The following is a 17,584-nucleotide window of genomic DNA, read 5'->3' as shown; positions in this document are numbered from 1 at the left end:
AGAGAGAAAGAGAGAACTAGAGAAGTAGTGAAAGAAAATTATGGGTGGGGTTTCAAGGCCATCTTGAAGAGAGAGAAAGGAAGACTGATAGTGAAAGTGAGGTCTTCAGCAAAAGTTTCACAAAATGTGTTTTGTTTTTAAAGGTCCAAAAGGCAGTTACTTTCATTTATGGAAATATATGTACCTTCTATTTTCTATTTCTTTCTTTTTCTGTTTCCCAAAGAATTTTTTTTTTTCATTTTCTCACTAAATTTCATTATTTATCGACAAATTTAGGTGCCAGCTGAAATGAAAATCAAGATGATTATGTTGGTATGAGAGAATTTAGGTATATAGAAAATGACTAGTGATTGGTGTTTTCCTATTTTTATAGAGGCAGTATGGAATTGGTTAGTGAGAATATATATATTATTGTTAAGAGAAAATTGTTATTACTTTTTTATAATTTTATTTGTTAGACATTGACTTCAAATGAAAAGGAAACTTTACAAGGTTGAACAGCAATCAATGTGTTCTAACACACACAATTCAGTGATGTAGTCAATTCACTCCAATTAAGTGGTTTCTTAATAAAATTGTGTTTTCGCAGCGCGCGAACGCTCTAACTCTTAACCGTAAATTGATATGAATTCTATTATAGGATTCACATTAATATACGATCGTTCGTGCGCACGCATACGTGAACAACTGACTTTAAAGTTACTTTAATTTTTATGAATTCTATTATAGAATTCACATCAATATACGATCGTTCGCGCGTACGCACACGTGAACAACTGATGTTAAAGTTACTTTCTTAAAAAGCTATTCATATAAAAAGTCGCTAATTTGGATTTGACAATTAAGTAATTGCAATTAAGATCTTCAATTTGGCTAAATAACTTAACTTTTTATTTTTATTTATTATATTGTCAAAATATGAAGTTCATTATGGAAATTACATTATAAACAAACTACAAACAAATACGCTTAAAAAACATCTTATTACATGACATTGTGAGAGGCTTGTAACTACAATGGTAGAGACTATTTAGCCCACACTCAATATCAAAGTTTGAATTTTATTTTTTATAAAATAATTCGATGTCATTTTGATAATGTACCAAGTAATGTTTGGCCAAGCAAATAATGCAAATTCTTTAAAAACACATTAATGAGATGAAGTATTAATTTCTTGTTCTCTCTTCTTCTATAGTGAAACCACATAATTATAATAGCTTTGATAGGTTCAAAGTTCACATTACTATTTTCATATGCAATTTGTGACTTTTGAAATGACAAAGTTATCAAGGAGATATTCATATTGAGAGAACCAATTAAATTGTTCTTCTTAAAGAATGCGTGCTTCGTCGAGCAATAAAACTCATCTCGTCATATTATTGAATGTGTCGGTTATGTATAAATGTCGTCTCATAATATTATAAAGTGAATTACACATGATTCATTTTTATAACAAGGGCCAAAGCCCATAAACAAAAATAACCACAATCCAATCCAAGCTTGGGCCTTTTTAGACTAAATGTTCTCATAAATTTTGCATAACATCGAAGGCTGGTTAAAAATAGTACGTATGGGCAAACTTCAACTCACGACCCATGATAGCCAGCCCATTAACTATAAAATATATTTCACTATGGATACGAGTGATGGATCAATTCCATTCTTGGTGAACAATTTGTTGACAACTCTCTACTAAATTGAGAATTAGTGGGTATAATCCACCTTCTTATTTTAAGAAACTCCACTAGTTCATAATTTAACCGTAAGCACTTGAAAGAAATATAATGCATACAATGTGTGTTGAACATGAGCAAAGTTACAATACGAAGAGTTTTGATTGAGATATGTGGTCACAATGAGTTTTTTTTTTTCATAATTTTTAAAACAAAATTTTTATGAAAAAATTTAGAATGGCCAAAAAACTGCCATATATAGGGCTTTCGGTTTGGTGCGTAAATATTGTGCAGCACAATTTTTAGTTATTTTAAAAAAATGTTATAATTTTTTATTCTTTGTATGATAAGGTTATCTTTTGTAGGGGTGACAAATTTGATACGACATGATAACACGACTCGAACCCAACACGAAGTTAGCAAGTTTGGATTGACAATTTCTTGACACAAACACGAATATGACACGACTCGCTAAACACGAATAATAAACGGGCCGAGTTAGTATCAAGCAGTGTAACACGATTGTGACACGCTAAACACGTTTAACTAGTATTATATGAAGAAAATGAATAATTTTTCTCATTTTTTTAATATGTATTATATGACCTATTATAGAATTTTGACTTATTTGTATATGGTTTTATTAGTATTATGATTAAATATGGTTTTTATGTTTTAAAGGTAATGCATAAGTAACTACGTACTTTGGTTTAAAAATATAAGAAATTATGTTCGAGTTTTGGTTCACAAGATATATAAGTCAACCCGAAAACGACACGATTATAAACGGGTTGGGTTAGGGTTAGGGTTGAGCTACTCGACACGATTAATTAAACAGATCGGGTTATGGTTAACTAGTATTTAATACGAATACGAAATAACACGACACGAATCCGATATGACACGACCCATTGTCAACCCTAATCTTTTGCTAGTTTGATAAAAACTCAATGAGAGTTGGTATATTGGAACTTGGGAGGGGGTGAAGTATGTAATTGTCATGTTGTCCTTAATTTTTTAATAAAATAATATTAAAATTGTATAGACTATATAATAAGGATAAAATTAAATTTGGGATTGAAAATGGAGGATATCTTACCAATATTATACGAATGTCTAAGACTAGGATTAATTGCCATGCTGTCCTTAATTTTTTTATTTTTTAATATTATAATTGTATTGACTAATATGGATAAAATTAAAATTGGGATTGAAAATGGAGGATATATATCTTACCAATATTGTAGATTTACCATTGTCTAAAAAAAGAAATATTGTAGATTTACCAATATTATAGATTTGTATAAGACAATTACTAAATAGGATATTTCTTTCCTTTTTTACTTAATTTTTTTCCTTTCAAGCCACAAATTCTAAAAGTCCATTCAGAAATTGTTAGGACATGGCAACAAAAGACAAGAGCATTCATAATTTTGGTCATATATATCTGTAAAATATGTGATTAACTAATTTGGCACATACCATTTTATCCAAAACTTCCTATATAACTATAACCAAAACAGTATACACAGGATGTATACATGCACATGACCAAAGAAAAAAATGACACATGCATGCATGGTGTCAGCCCTTTCCAAATTTGGCATCTATGAACAAGATTGCCATACCATGCCAATCCCCAATAATTGGTTGTATTAGCTGGGAATTTCTGTAAATGGCCAATAAAGAACAAACAACAAACAAGGTCATTTATGAAAAATTCTGACAAATAGGCCACCAGGCCCAGAGCAGTTTAATGATAGGTCCTCATGATTAACTCAATTGTAGACTTGTAGTACTCCATCATCAAAGGAAGCTCTGACTGTTTTGGGCATGGCCAATGCAGTCTTTGCAAGGTTCCAACTTCCAAAGCATGTCAATAATGCCCAAAAGAATTCACAGCTTATAACTTTTGGCCACTTGGCCAATGGCTAAAGAAGGAATTAAGGTATTACCAAATAAAGCTAACTTCTTTCAAAGCCAGTGAGAAAGCTCGTGATCCCAGATTATTATTATTATTATTCTTATCAGTTTGAGTTCCCACAATTTCAGGCCCTTCTTCATCTTTGACAATTGGCCTTCTCTGCACATTGGTAGTATTTCGTACATTGTTTTGTTTTAACATTTTGCTTTTTCTGCGTTTGACACTTTGACTGCATTCGTTCCAATTTCATGGGATGTCCCCAAAAGGACAATGTGTGTCTTAGAGACTACAAAATCTTATATGTAACTCCTCACTCATATTTAAAACCAGTTATATAACTGTATTTTTTTCTTGTTAATTATGTGACCGATTTTATGAATTTATGTTCAAATAAATATGCTCTACATAAATTTGAAAGTTGAAACCTTCAATTATTTGTGTGAAATCAAGACAACATGATTTTTTTCGTTTTTCTTAGTTTGAAATAAGACTCAAAGCTAGGCAGGGAGGATGAACTCAATAATTAAAATTCTATTTCAGTTAAATGTGGAGGTTAATACTCTATCACTATAGTTGTGATATATACCAAATATCATGCTCTTACAAATTGTAGTATTAGAGTTATGATAAGTACGTATCACATTTTCACTTAGAATCAGAGTAGTCCCTCCACACCGCACCCATTTTACAAAAATTTAAACTATTTCATATACGTTTATTAGTGAAATAAAGAAAAAAAAAATATATGTATTTCATAACTTTTAATTCCCACTCTTTTACATTCCATTTTTTTTCTGTATATTATTATTTATTCTAAAATTTGTTTGAGAGGGCGTTTTTGGGTTAGAAAAAGGGAGATTATGATGAAATTAATGTAAAAGCAAACAGAACAAGAACAATAGAAAAACGAAAAAAAAATTTGTCTGCCATCTTAGTCCTCTCTCTCTCTCTCTCTCTCTCTCTCTCTCCTAGTCGTTGGCCATGCAATGCATCAAACTTAAATCCCTGTCCCCAATCTTATAATTTCATTATAACTAAATATAAAATTCATATTTGATAAATATATATATATAATTCATAATCATCAGAAGCAATAATATATATTATATGTAAATTGTAAGTGCGCCCACCAAAGCTTAATTGCATGCAACAAGATCTAACCCAGTTGATGAACAAGTTCATTGAACTTCAAGCATATCCAAGCTCTCTGTAAAATTCAATTGTATATATATTTCTTAATTCATAGACCTTACTTTGGTTTGAGATTATTATACAAATTAATTAACTATTGTTATTCCTCAATCACTTGTACAGTTAAAGTTAGAGTTGAATTGAAGGAGACCAACATGGCTCATATCACCATGCATATGCATGCTGCCAATTAAGAATCTAGTTTGTGTAGTAATCTTATTTACTAGATTGAGATTTTTGGGGTTTTGTAGCACAAATTTATAATAACAGTCTTAACAGATAGAGTTTATCAGTAAGCTATTTAGGAGAAGTACTGGTTCAATGTATCTGCAATATTTCAGAACATGCATGAAGTATCCTTCTTAATTAATTATTTAATTAGCTAGTCCTAAATTCTAATATTTATGGTCTTGAAATCATTAATTTGTTAAGGTTTGGAAGCAAGTGTTGTTCCTACATTGATATATGGCTTTGGTTTGGGTTGCCATGTGAACATATTTAAATGATTAATTAGTAGATGAATCTAGCTAGCTTGGTGAAAGAGCAAAGATTAACTGCATGTACTTGATGTTTCGAGAACTCAACAAATAAACATGCAAAGTTCACTTTTTATAATCTGATGGATTTCACGTGCTTGTATATATAGCGCACAAATCTTTTCGACACGTGAGAAATACCATTAGACAATTCTTACAAAAAAGAAATAGCAATAGACTAACACTTGCTTATTTTCATGTGTTCTGAGTTAATTAAGATGTTAACAATTATTGGTATACATCTCTATATCATTAAAGCATAGTACACAAGACCGATGGTATGGACACTGTAACATATAAATACATTTTATTTCTTTGAATTTTAAGGAGTTCATTTTTTATATTAAGCATAAATTTGAGAATCGTTGTTCTATTACATATTTTTGTACGTGGTACAATATACGTATCATACACGAGCTCTAATAAAACACTTTTTTATTCTTTGAATTTTGACGTATTTATTTTTTCATTTGATGCATAGGTTTTGAAAATAAAAAATTTCAACAACTTGAGTAAGCTTGTGTACGAGTAATGAGTTATGACACCTTTAGCAGTGCATAACCCAACTCCACAAAAGGAGACTATGTTCAGCATAGTCAGTGAAGATCCTAATGACCAATCACATTTATTCATTGACCAAAAAAAAAATTTGAATATTTTTTCCCCAATGGGCTGCACATTTGAATACATACATGGACTACCAAATGCACACACCCAAATGGGTTTGCTTGTGTTTGCTTCTTTGACCCATCAAGGCAAGGCAACGAGGACTTGTATATTATATGCATTGGGTTATGGTAATTTACCTTAATTTTATATTATTTGGAGTCTTTTGGCCAAAAAAAAAGAAAAAGAAATGCTGATTAAATGTGCACAAGATTTATACATGCATATTAAGAAGAACACTTGCATGATATATACACATGATCTTAAATTGAAGTTTTTGGTCATTGCTGATCATAGAAGTTAATTTCCTCTGAAACCAAATATGCAGGAAATCCTCACATAAATGTGGTGGTGAAAATATTGTCTTTTCGAATTACATTACAGGTTAGAATCAGCTGCAGAATCATATGCACATATATTTTTTGTAACAAGAAAAACTCATCACTCCCTCATGAGGTATCACAAACATATGAATATTTTAATTATAGTTTGAAAATGTGTTCGGGAAATGCTTAGACTATTTGATTTCAATGACACTCTGTCACAGCTTCCTTTATTTTATATCCTTCCCGATCCCCTTTCTCTCCTTAGACTTTTCACTTAAGTCAACTAGCTTTAATTGTTTGAAATCTAAACGAAATGAGGTCAGTTTTCAGTATCAGTCATTTTAAGACCTCTGCTTAGTTGCTTAGTTGTTTGATGACATCAAATATTGCACTTGATCATAATGAAATTGTTCATTCTTGTACTCAGCAGGTGGATGTCCAAATATTTGCAGCACCAAGGGTAATTTTAAGGCCTCTTGTGCCAACATTCCCATGTTTTGCAAATATTGCAGTGTCTTTGATAGACAAGGTAATTTGACACAATTTTGACAAAGTGGTTTCTAAAACTTCATGAAAGTAACATGTTCTAAAACTTCATGTGGACTTCATGTAAGTGGTTTCTACATGCAGCCACATGTGGACTTTGGACTAGAATTACTAGGAGGGGATGTTATAGCAATCCCTGTTTGTATCGGTTTGTTCAGGTATCACTCTCTCACTCTCTCTCTTCTTTTCTCTTTCTCTCTCTGTGTAATCTGTAAACTAATCCAACTGGAATTGTTTAACTTATCTTCAGTTTAATGTTGACTTTTTGAGTGAAGGAGAAGCAGCCAACATGATCATAAATTTAGAATATATATATATATGTGTGTGTGTGTGTAAGATATATAATATATGTAAAAGTTAAAGTACACGTTTCTCCTTTTCTAGTCCCTATGACTTGAAGATGATGTTAGCTTAGTCATAATCTGTCAATGGTTGAATGGGTGTAACAAATGAATTAAGGATTAAAATTTGGGAACCCAGAAGTATTGGCAGGGATTGTGGTGCATATAACATTGATGTTTTGGATTTTTTTATGGGGAATTAAAATATCTATGCTACCCTTTTACAATTAGGATTAATATATTAGAAAATTAAGATTAAATATCAAATTTTAATAATTTTTTAGAATAACATGAAAAACCATATAATATTTTAATTGGACTACCAAATTTAAATACAATTTTTCCGATTATGTCACAAACATGTAGGCCCCTTTGTTTTGGGTCTTTTCATTTGATATTTTTGTCCTTGAAATTTTTATATTGTCTTGGAAGTTGGCTAATGTAATCTAATTGTATTTGTGAACATAAAATTACAACATTGCCTTTAATTTAGTTTAAGATATAGAAATGTGATGTATGGTATAGAAATGAGATACATGATATATAAATTAGGTTTATAGTTTAGAATTAGGGTTTCGAAGCTTAGGGTTTAGGTCTCGAGTTTTGGGCAGGGCCCAAACTAAACCGTTTTGCTGCGTAGCAGTCAAATATAAACTTAATATTTTTTTTATTGATTTATTTGTAATTGACCATATTTTTGTTGTTGTAGTGGCATGTAATGTAATATTTGTGAATTATAGTACCATTTACTATATTATTATGTTTGACTTTTCAACTAGTACATAATCTAAAATACTATTAAATTTTGGTATCTAAACTAAAAAATTAGTTTCTTAAGTCGTTCCTTAGGACATCTCTAGTCATTCCTTGAGAATTTCAGTTCGTATCTCGAGGTATTTTAAATGTTTATACCCTTTGTGCATTTTAAATTGTACATAGTGACATTCCAATTCATGTTCTGAGGCTTCTTAAGTCATATCCTAGAGTTTCTCAAGTCGTTGCTTAGGGCATCTCAAGTCGTTCCTAAGGGCATCCAAAGTCGTTTCGTGAGAATTTTAGTTCGTACATAGAGGTATATTAAATGTTTATACCCTTGGTGCATTTCAAATTGTACCTAGTGATATTTCAAGTCATGTTTTGACACTTTCCATGTTATACACTAGAGTTTCTCAAATCGTTCCTTAGGGCACCCGAAATAGTTCCACAAGAATTTCAGTTCGTATCTCGAGAGATATTAATGTTTATACACTTAATGCATTTCAAATTGTACCTAGTTACATTATAAGTCATATCCTAAAGTTTCCCAAGTCGTTTCTTAGAGTATCTCAAGTCGTTCCTTGAGAATTTTAGTTTGTTCCTCGAGGCATATTAATGTTTGTACTCATAATTGGTGTATTTCAAATTGTACCTAATGACATTCTAAGTCATTTTTTGACATTTTGCAAGTAATACCCTAGAGTTTCTCAAGTCGTTCATTGAAAATTTCAGTTTGTACCTCGAGGCATATTAATGTTTATACCCTTGGTGCATTTCAAATTGTATCTAGTGACATTTCAAGTCATGTTTTGACGTTTTTAATGTCATCCCCTAAAGTTTCTCAAGTCGTTCCTTAAGGCATCCCAAGTTGTTACTTGAGAATTTCAGTTCGTATCTCGATGTATTTTAAATATTTATAACCTTGGTGCATTTCAAATTATACATAGTGACATTCAAAGTCATGATTTGACATTTTTCATGTCATACCTTAAAATTTCTCAAGTCGTTCCTTAGGGCATCTCAAGTCGTTTCTTAAGGCATCTCAAGTCGTTCTTTCAGAATTTCAATTTGTACCTCAGTGTATTTTAAATGTTAATACCTTTGGTGCATTTCAAATTGTATCTAGTGACATTCAAAATCATGTTTTGAAGTTTTCCATGTCATACCCTAGAGTTTCTCAAGTCGTTCCTTAGGGCATCTCAAGTCGTTTCTTAAGGCATCTCAAGTCATTTCTTAAGAATTTCAGTTCGTACCTCGAGGTATTTTAAATTTTTATACCCTTGGTGCATTTCAAATTGTACCAAGTGACATTCCAAGTCATGTTTTGACGTTTTCCATGTCATACTCTAGAGTTTCTCAAGTCGTTCCTTAGGGCATCTCAAGTCGTTCCTTAAGGCATCTCAAGTCATTTCTTAAGAATTTCAGTTCGTACCTCGAGGTATTTTAAATTTTTATACCCTTGGTGCATTTCAAATTGTTCCAAGTGACATTCCAAGTCATGTTTTGACGTTTTCCATGTCATACTCTAGAGTTTCTCAAGTTGTTCCTTAAGGCATCCCAAATCGTTCATTGAGAATTTCAGTTCGTACCTCGAGGTATTTTAAATTTTAATACCCTTAGTGCATTTCAAATTGTATCTAGTGACATTCAAAGTCATGTTTTGACGTTTTTCATGTTATACCCTAGAGTTTCTCAAGTTGTTCTTTAGGGCATCTTAAGTCATTCCTTAAGGCAACCCAAGAAATTCATTGAGAATTTCAGTTCGTACCTCAAGGTATTTTAAATGTTAATACTCTTAGTGCATTTTAAATTATACCTAGTGACATTAAAAATTATGTTTTGACATTTTTCATGTCATATCTTAAAATTTCTCAAGTCATTTTTTGAGAATTTCAGTTCGTATATCAAGGTATTTTAAATGTTAATATCCTTGGTGCATTTCAAATTGTACCTAGTGACATTCAAAGTCCTGTTTTGACGTTTTTCATATCATACCCTAGAGTTTCTCAAGTCAATCCTTAGGACATCTCAAGTTGTTCATTGAGAATTTCAGTTCGTACCTCAAGATATTTTAAATGTTTATACCCTTATTGCATTTCAAATTGTACCAAATGACATTCTAAATCATGTTTTGACGTTTTTCATGTCATATCCTAAAGTTTCTCAACTCAAGTCATTCCTTAAGGCATCTTAAGTCGTTCATTGAAAATTTCAGTTCGTACCTCGAAGAATTTTACATTTTAAATTGTACATAGTGATATTCAAAGTCAGGTTTTGACGTTTTCCATGTTATATCCAAGAATTTCTCAAGTCGTTCTTTAGGGCATCCGAAATCGTTAATTAAGAATTTCAGTTCGTACCTCGAGAGATATTAATGTTTATACCTTTAATGCATTTCAAATTGTACCTAGTGACATTACAAGTCATACCCTAGAGTTTCTCAAGACATTTCTTAATGTATCTTAAGTCGTTCCTTAGGGCATCCCAAGTCGTAATTAAGGGCATCACACGTCGTTACTTAGGGCATACTAAGTCGTTCCTTGATAATTTCAGTTCGTATCTCAAAGATATCTATGTTTATACCCTTAATTGGCGCATTTCAAATTGTACCTAATGACATTTCAAGTCATATTTTGACATTTTCCAAGTCATATCCTAAAGTTTCTCAAATCGTTCCTTAGGGCATCCCACGTCGTTTCTTGAGAATTTTAATTTGTACCTCGAGGGATATTAATATTTATACCCTTGCTGCATTTCAAATTGTATTTAGTGACATTTCAAGTCATGTTTAGACGTTTTCCATGTCATACCCTAGAGTTTCTTAAGTCGTTCCTCACGGCATTTCGAGTCGTTCTTTAAGGCATCCGAAGTCATTCCTTAAGAATTTCAGTTCGTATCTCGAGGTATTTTAAATATTTATACTCTTGATGCATTTCAAATTATACACAGTGACATTCCAAGTTATGTTTCGACATTTTCCACGTCATACACTAAAGTTTCTCAAGTCGTTCCTTAGGGCATATCAAGTCGTTCCTTAAGGTATCACAAGTCGTTCTTTCAGAATTTCAGTTCGTACCTCAAGTTATTTTAAATGTTAATACCCTTGGTGCATTTCAAATTGTACATAGTGACATTACAAGTCATGTTTTGACACTTTCTAAATCAAACCCTAGAATTTCTTAAGTTTTTCCTTAGGATATCTTTAGTCGTTTCTTAGGGCATCCCAAGTCGTTCGTTTAAAATTTCAGTTCGTAATTCGAGAGATTTTAAATTTTTATACCCATGGTACAATTCAAATTATACTTAGTGACATTTCAAATTGTACTTAGTGACATTTCAAGTCATATTTTGATGCTTCTTAAGTTATATCTTAGAGTTTCTCAAGTCGTTCTTTAGAGCATTTCAAATCGTTCTTTGAGAATTTCAGTTCGTACCTCAAGGTATTTTGAATATTTATACCTTTGGTGCATTTCAAATTGTACCAAGTGACTTTTCAAGTCATGTTTTGACATTTTTCATGTCATACCCTAAAGTTTCTAAAGTCCTTACTTAGGGCATCTTAAGTCGTTCCTTGAGGCATCCCAAGTCGTTTATTGAGAATTTCAGTTCGTACATCGAGGTATTTTAAATTTTAATACCCTTGGTGCATTTCAAATTGTACCTATTGACATTCAAATTCATGTTTTGACGTTTTCCATGTTATACCCTAGAGTTTCTCAAGTCGTTCTTTAGTACATCTTAGCTCATTCATTAAGGCATCCCAACTCGTTCATTGATAATTTTAGTTCGTACCTCGAGGTATTTTAAATGTTAATACCCTCGGTGCATTTTAAATTATATCTAGTTAAATTTAAAGTCATGTTTATACATTTTTCATGTCATACCTTAGAGTTTCTTAAGTCGTTTTTTAAGGCATCTCAAGTCGTTGTTTAAGGCATCTCAAGTCATTCATTGAGAATTTTAGTTCATACCTCAAGGTATTTTAAATCTTAATACCCTTGGTACATTTCAAATTGTATCTAGTGATATTCAAAGTCATGTTTTGACGTTTTTCATGTCATAGCCTAGAGTTTCTTAAGTCATTCATTCGGGCATCTTAAGTCGTTCCTTAAGGCATACTAAGTCGTTACTTGAGAATTTCACTTCGTAACTCGATGTATTTTAAATGTTTATACCCTTGGTGCATTTCAAATTGTAGTTAGTGACATTTCAAGTCATATTTTGACGTTTTTCATGTCATACACTAGAGTTTTTAAGTCGTTCATTATGTCATCTCAAGTCGTTCCTTAGAGCATCTCAAGTCGTTCCTTAGAGCATCCCAAGTCGTTCCTTGAGAATTTTAGTTCGTACCTAAAGAGATATTAATGTTTATACCCTTGGTGTATTTCAAATTGTATCTTGTGACATTACAAGTCATGTTTTGATGCTTTCCAAGTCAAACCCTAGAATTTCTTAAGTCGTTTTTTAAGGTATCTCTAGTCGTTCCTTAGGGCCTCCCAAATCGTTCGTTTAAAATTTCAGTTTGTAATTCGAGGGACTTTAAATTTTTATACCCATGGTGCATTTCAAATTGTACATAGTGACATTTCAAGTCATGTTTTGACGCTTCCCAAGTTATACCCTAGAGTTTTTTAAGTCGTTACGTAGGCCATTTCAAGTCGCTCCTTGAGAATTTGATTTCGTACCTCGAGGTATTTTAAATGTGTATACCCTTGGTGCATTTCAAATTGTACCTAGTGACATTCAAAGTTATGTTTTGACGCTTCACAAGTCGTTCCTTAAAGAATTCCAAGTTGTTCCTTGAAAATTTCAGTTCGTACCTCGAGGGATATTATTGTTTATATCTTTGGTGCATTACAAAATGTACCTAGTGATATTACAAGTCATGTTTTGACGCTTTTATAGTCAAACCTTAGAATTTCTTAAGTCGTTCCTTAGGACATCTTCAGTCATTTCTTAGGGCATCCTAAATTGTTCGTTGAAAATTTTAGTTCGTAACTCGAAAGATTTTAAATGTTTATACCTTTGGTATATTTCAAATTGTAGCGAATGACATTCCAAGTCATGACTTTATATTTTGACGGTTCTTAAGTCAAACCCTAAAGTTTTTCAAATCGTTTATTAGGGTATTCAAATTCATTTCTTGAAAATTTTAATTTGTATCTCTAGCTATTTTAATTGTTTATACTCTTGGTGCATTTCAAATTATACCTAAGTCATATTTTAGAGTATCTCAAACCGTTTCTTAAGGCAACTCCAGTTAGTCATTAGGGCATTCCAAATCGTTGGTTAAAAATTTTAGTTCAATACTAGAAAGATTTTAAATGTTTATACCCTTGGCACATTTTAAAATATAACTAGTGACATCCTAAGTCATGTTTTGACGTTTTCCAAGATATATCTTACAGTTTCTTAAGTCATTTTTTAGGGCATTTCAAATAATTCTGTAAGACATCTCAAATATTATTCTTTTTTATTTAGATATCATTGGAATACGTTGAAATCAATTTTAGTGATGTGATATACGATGGACGCATTAGAAGGAAGTACAATTTGATAAACTCGAAAGATGGAGTTATACGTATTGAGATGTATTGATACTCTACGTGACACATCAAAGCTTTTGTAATAATAGGATAGTTTCATAAATGTTTTGCTAGCAGCAATAGCCATTAATTCATGGCTTATTCATACCATTGCCCCCTGTAAGATACACTTTTTTTCACTTTGCCCCCTGAAACTTAAATCCTCTCAGTTTGCCACCTGAACTTCGCAAAGTTGTTGCAAAAGACCCTATACCGTTAACTCTGTCAATTTTTCCGTTAAAATAGCTGACATGGCACTTATATGGCATGAGTGAGACCCTTTTTTAGTTATGTAAGATCCATGTAGACAAGCAAAATTATAAAAAATTGACATGGATCTTATTATTTTTAGTTTAAAAATTATTTTTTTTGTCCACATGGATTTTACATAACTAAAAAAGGGTCTCACTCATGCCATATAGGTGTCACGTCAGGTATTTTAACGGAAAAATTAACAGAGTTAACGGCATAGGGTCTTTTGCAATAACTTTGTGAAGTTCAGGTGGCAAACTGAGAGAATTTAAGTTTCAGGGGGCAAAGTGAAAAAAAGTGTATCTTACAGGGAATAATGGTGTAAATAAGCCTTAATTCATATACTAATCAATAGTTGTCAATCACCCATACACACGTCAGCAGCAGCTGACGCTAACAAAATCATTTTCATATTGTTGTGTTTATACATAAAAATCATTCATTATTTATACAATTATATTTTGTACTTCATGTTGATATTAATGTGGTCAACTGGTCATATATGTTTTTGTCATGCTAAATTGATTTTATGAAATATGCCCATGTTAATGGGCCAATAAAGCAACTGAGGCTCATCTTAGTTTGATATCCCGTCTTGGAGCTGACTAAGATTTAGCAACGAGCCCATCAATGCAAAATGGACTTGGGGATTTAGAGGTCTTCATTCTTCAACAAGATCCAAATGCCAACGTGGCAATGCACAGAAAATATCTTATACTGCTTTTGTCCTCACGTGTTTCCTCCCATCTAATATCTTCCATCTGCATCAGTAGCTGGCAACTGGTACTGCAAATGGACGGCTGTGATCTAATCAACTCTGCTAGGCCAAGTGGGCAAGTGCTATACACACAACGAACTTCGTGATCTCCACTGCAGCAGATCATTATCCGTAATTCCAGTGATAACCAGGGGCATTTCCGTCAGTAAAAATATCTAAAACTCCTTCATAAACCCTGAGTCCCGAAGAGTCTCAAAGCCTTCTTTCTCTTTTCCTTGAAACCTTATCCTTTAGCAAAGCGCAGAGCAAAGCCACCATGTCTACCTCTACAGCTTCGCTAGCTCTCCCATCTCTCTCTCCCAAAACCCTAGCCCTTTACACTCCAAAGCCCACTTCGCTCTTGCCCTACTCACCATCTTCCTCATCGCTTACGCTCCGCTTCAAACCCATTTCAATTTCTGCTTCATTTCTCAAGTCTCGGTCGTTCGTACGAAACGTCGCCGTTTCGTCCGAGTTCGAGCAGGATGAGGATGTCCTTAGTGATGACGGAGGGCCAAATTTTGCCCCTGACCTCAAACTCTTCGTGGGGAACCTTCCCTTCAGCGTTGACAGTGCTCAGCTCGCTGGGATTTTCGAGGGTGCTGGAAATGTTGAGATGGTTGAGGTACTATTTTGTTTTCCTTTAAAGTTTTGCTTCTTCTTTTTTTTTTTTTTTTTTTAAATGAAATTTCCTGAAAACAAATTGCGGGTTTTGGGTTTTGCTAAAATGAATGTTATCGGCAGGTGATATATGATAAGACGACTGGAAGAAGCAGAGGTTTTGGGTTTGTGACTATGTCTAGTATTGAGGAAGTTGAAGCAGCTGCTCGACAGTTCAATGGTTATGTAAGTTATCTTATTATGTCAACCCATTTGTCTATATTGCAAAAATGTAGGAGTTGATTGAATACCCGTTGGTTGGAAAAAGTTAGATTGATGCTTGAAACTTGGTCAAGAGTATTGTTTTACTGAAAAAAATTATGTTGGAACTTAGTCTCTGGCCTTTCTTAAGTTTGGTTTTTGATTGTTCTGAGTCTTGGAGTCATTTGGTTATATATCATCTATACAACCCTTTTTATTGTATATAAGCAAGAGTTAATGCAATTTCTCAAAAACAAATTAGTTGATTGAGTTAATGAGAACACTTTTTACTCGTCGCCCAAAATACTAATTGGCTTGAGAAAGTTAGATGAATGTTTGAAACTTGGTTAAGATTTGTTTTATTTAAAAAGGTTTCTTTTGGAGCTATGTCTTACCTTTCTTAATGTGGATTTGTACATAGTGATTGCTTAATATCCCTATTGATTGTTCTGAGCCTTGGCGTTGTTCGGTTACATTTCATCCATGAGAACCCTGTTTATTGTGAATAAGCAAGACTTCATGAAATTTTCTCAAAAACAAATTAATTGGTTGAGTTAATGAGAACACTTTTTACTCGTCGCCCAGAATATTAATTGGTTTGAGAAAGTTAAATGGATGTTTGAAACTTGGTCAAGATTTGTTTTATTAAAAAAGGTTTGTTTTGGAGATATGTCTAACCTTTCTTAATGTGGAATTTGTACATAGTGATTGCTTAATATCCCGATTGTTCTGAGTGTTGGCGTTGTTTGGTTATATTTCATCCATGAGAACCCTGTTTATTGTATATAAGCAAGACTATATGACATTTTGCAGGAAGTTGATGGCAGGGCGTTGAGGGTAAATTATGGACCTCCTCCCCCTCGGACTGAAGATTCCGCTTTTAGAGGAGCCAGAGGTCCCAGAGGTGGGATGGGTTCTGACTCTTCCAACCGCCTTTATGTTGGTAACCTCTCATGGGGTGTTGACAATTTAGCACTTGAGAACTTGTTTAGTGAGCAAGGAAAGGTTTTGGAAGCCAAGGTAGTTTATGACAGGGACAGTGGCAGATCGAGGGGCTTTGGTTTTGTAACTTATGAGTCTGCCGAAGAAATGAACAGTGCCATTGAATCGTTGGATGGTGTTGTACGTATATCATTACCTTTTCTTGATGACAATTTAATTTGCTATTTTTCCCAGTTACATCTACCATGTGTTTCTAAGTTTCTTTTTTGCAGGACTTGAATGGAAGATCTATACGAGTCACTGCTGCAGAACCTAGGCCAAGGCGTACATTTTGAATATTATATCTTTGTGATTCATTGGCCAACAGAAGACTTGCTGTATAGCTTTTAACCTATCTTAATATTTGATTACTGCCTCTTTCTTCTTTACCCAAAGGATATTTGGTTTTGTATATGTTATCCTAATATCTGCTAGTCTTCATAACAGGGAGTTAGGAGCTATGCAGCTGTTCCCATTGCTGTTTGTCCAGAATTCCCAGATCATGCTCCCTTTCACCACAGTTGGATTCGTGAGTGGTGGTGGTTTTTGACATCTTATAGATGGAAAAGAGCTGAGATGAATGTATTTTTGAAAGTTTAAAACTTATATTCTGAGTGGTTTAGTTAAGGAACTTATTTGTCATCTACTTTTTCTAGCAGTTTGTAGATTCAGTACATGAATCATTATTGAATAGTCTGGCTTTACCTTTATATGTCATTGAACGATGTCATGATTGTGTAATGAATTGCAGGAGAAATGTACAGCCAGGTCACTTTCAGTCAATTGAATATCTAGAATTGAAAGACTTTCGCGGACATGCATACTAGCATGGCATGGTCATGCTCTTGATATTATGTGGACCTTGTGAGAGAATTTAGTCTCATTGTCAAGGTACCACCCACACTGGTTGGTTGGCCGCATTTGTCAGCGATTTTAGAGTGAAATCCACAGAGGAAGTTGTTAGTTACGCTTTTGTGGCTATTGATGGCAACAAGTTCATTCTCTATACTGTTTAAGTATGAGGCATGAATGAGTGATTTTGTAACTTCTACTACAAGCATGATCTTAAATTTGTTAGGTTTAATAGCTATTCGGTATTCACATACAAATTAGAGAGCCAATGTTGTGGTTTTTAAATCTAGGGGATGCGTACGCCTTGTGCACAGTTGCACCTGCCAAGGTGTGGATA

The 17,584-nt window shown here is 33.1% G+C and overlaps 1 protein-coding gene across 1 annotated transcript; it reads left to right on the top strand.

Moving 5' to 3' along the window:
• Positions 1-14,765: 14,765 nt before the first annotated feature.
• Positions 14,766-17,178, top strand: LOC147281817 (RNA-binding (RRM/RBD/RNP motifs) family protein). The gene is made up of 5 exons (XM_086247485.1): positions 14,766-15,178; positions 15,298-15,399; positions 16,228-16,536; positions 16,629-16,733; positions 16,843-17,178. The coding sequence occupies exons 1-4, from the start codon at positions 14,831-14,833 to the stop codon at positions 16,689-16,691; spliced, it is 822 nt and encodes a 273-aa protein (XP_086103611.1). The 5' UTR covers positions 14,766-14,830; the 3' UTR covers positions 16,692-16,733; positions 16,843-17,178.
• The last annotated feature ends 406 nt before the right edge of the window (positions 17,179-17,584 follow it).

Source organism: Dryas octopetala, chromosome 6 (genome assembly GCF_963921425.1).
Source record: "Dryas octopetala chromosome 6, drDryOcto1.1, whole genome shotgun sequence".
Taxonomy (NCBI): Eukaryota; Viridiplantae; Streptophyta; class Magnoliopsida; order Rosales; family Rosaceae; genus Dryas; species Dryas octopetala.
Note: the sequence above shows the minus strand (reverse complement) of the source record. Positions and strands in the feature narration are given on the sequence as shown.

Coding starts and splice junctions, on each gene's coding strand:
- LOC147281817 (XM_086247485.1), top strand. CDS start 14,831: ATGTCTACCTCTACAGCTTCGCTAGCTCTCCCATCTCTCTCTCCCAAA. Junction 15,400..16,227: donor CTCGACAGTTCAATGGTTAT/GTAAGTTATCTT, acceptor GACATTTTGCAG/GAAGTTGATGGCAGGGCGTT. Junction 16,537..16,628: donor TTGAATCGTTGGATGGTGTT/GTACGTATATCA, acceptor TCTTTTTTGCAG/GACTTGAATGGAAGATCTAT.